Consider the following 2,044-nt stretch of genomic DNA (forward strand, 5'->3'; position numbering starts at 1 on the left):
CTGTCTAACGTAAGTGGTCCAAGATTCACTGCCGTAAAGCAGGGTGCTGAGGACACACGCCTGGTACACCGTAAGTTTGGTGTTCGTTGACAGCTGGCTGTTAGCCCACATTCTCTTGCTTAGCTTGGATATGATGGCAGCAGCTTTGGCAATGTGCTTTGAAATTTCGGCATTGAGGGACAGGTTGCTGGGAACTGTGGACCCCAAGTAGGTGAATTGTTCCATGACCTCCAGAACCTCGTTATTGATGCTGATTGATGGCATTGATGGAATGTCCTGGTCCATGATGTAGGTCGTCTTTATGCTAATTGTCAGCCCAAACATCACACATGCATGGGCGAACCTGTCAATCATCAGCTGGAGGTCTTCTTGGGTGTGAGAGATCAGAGCTGCATCATCTGCAAACAGCATCTCTCTAGTGAGAACTGTGCAGACCTTGGTCTTGGCCTTCAGGCGAGACAGACTGAAGAACTTCCCATCACTTCTGGTGTGCAGGAAGACCCCTTCTTCTGAATCTCTGAATGCATAGTTCAACAGCAGGGAGAAGAAGATGCCAAACAAGGTTGGCGCAAGAACACATACTTGCTTCATGCCACTCTTGATAGTGAAGGGTTCTGATATCGCTCCATCAAAGTTGACTGTGCCCGTCATGTCGTATAATAATAAAAAAAAAATAATAATAATAATACAATTTTCAGTAATCTTCCTGAATGTATCCATGATGATAGAATGTATTGAATAGTGTACATTATGATTAAAACACAAACACCCCACAAAAGTCGACCATTCACACACACACACACACACACACACACACACACACACACACACACACACAGGCGTGTATAAATAACATGTCCAGTTTCGCTTCCTCGGCAGAGGTGTGCCCGGGCCGCTCCGCTGGGTGTGGTAATATGGCGGCCAGATCGCTTCACTCTGACGAGCCTATGAGCGTTCCAGATTTTTCACGTCAAGCTCAGTGGTGCTATGACGTGATGTCACGTGATCAGGTGAAAGGTGGAGAAGGCGGAAGTGAGCAGATTGCGGCTGTGGATCAGAAATAAACAAACGCTAAGATTAACAGTGTTGTAGTTTATTATTCACGGACACAGGCATGGACGGTGAGGACAAATGTTTTTGCTTGTAAATTATTATTTATTCAATATTTCGGTTTATGTTGAGTTGGTGTGATCGCTGTGTTGACTAAAATAGCTAATTTGGCGAAGGAAGCTAACCTGCTAAATGTTAGCGCTGTGTTATTTTATCATAAATCATCACATCCGGCAGTAATTTACACTGATTTATCTCTGGAGGACAGAACACAGTCCCGAGAGGGAAATAAACGCTGGGAAGGTGCCGTTAATGCGGACAGGGTGTCGTGCACTAGAACACGGAGGGAGTGAGAGTGAGGAACGCGCTGACAGCAACCCAGCATTACTCAGCAGCTCTGGGGAGGGTCCCTAGATAGGATGCCTATTTTATTAGTGAGTGAGATATGAGCCCGAGATTCCTGAGCCTGTGTGTGGAGTCACACCCTGATCCGTGTTTACTCTGTTTATAAATAAACATCAGAGTTCACATGGACTTTATTTACACTCAGGTCTGTTCAGCTTCTCACACACACACTCTCTTACACACACACACACTCTCTTACACACACACACACACACTCTCTTACACACACACACTCTCTTACACACACACTCTCTTACACACACTCTCTTACACACACACACTCTCTTACACACACACACTCTCTTACACACACACTCTCTTATACACACACACTCTCTTACACACACACACTCTCTTACACACACACACTCTCTTACACACACACTCTCTTACACACACACACTCTCTTACACACACACACTCTTATACACACACACTCTCTTACACACACACTCTCTTACACACACACACTCTCTTACACACACACTCTCTTACACACACACACTCTCTTACACACACACACTCTTATACACACACACTCTCTTACACACACACACTCTTACACACACACTCTCTTACACACACACAC

General features: G+C 45.2%; 1 protein-coding gene across 1 annotated transcript in view; it reads left to right on the forward strand.

Annotated features, from left to right (window-relative positions):
* Positions 1-1,013: 1,013 nt before the first annotated feature.
* Positions 1,014-2,044, forward strand: part of chmp1a (charged multivesicular body protein 1A) — a 20,516-nt gene continuing 19,485 nt past the window's right edge. The window contains exon 1 of the mRNA XM_060928548.1: positions 1,014-1,121. Within this exon, the coding sequence (XP_060784531.1) occupies positions 1,115-1,121 (7 nt within the window). The 5' untranslated portion in view covers positions 1,014-1,114. The remainder of the gene's footprint in view (positions 1,122-2,044) is intronic.

Source organism: Neoarius graeffei, chromosome 8 (assembly GCF_027579695.1).
Source record: "Neoarius graeffei isolate fNeoGra1 chromosome 8, fNeoGra1.pri, whole genome shotgun sequence".
Classification (NCBI taxonomy): Eukaryota; Metazoa; Chordata; class Actinopteri; order Siluriformes; family Ariidae; genus Neoarius; species Neoarius graeffei.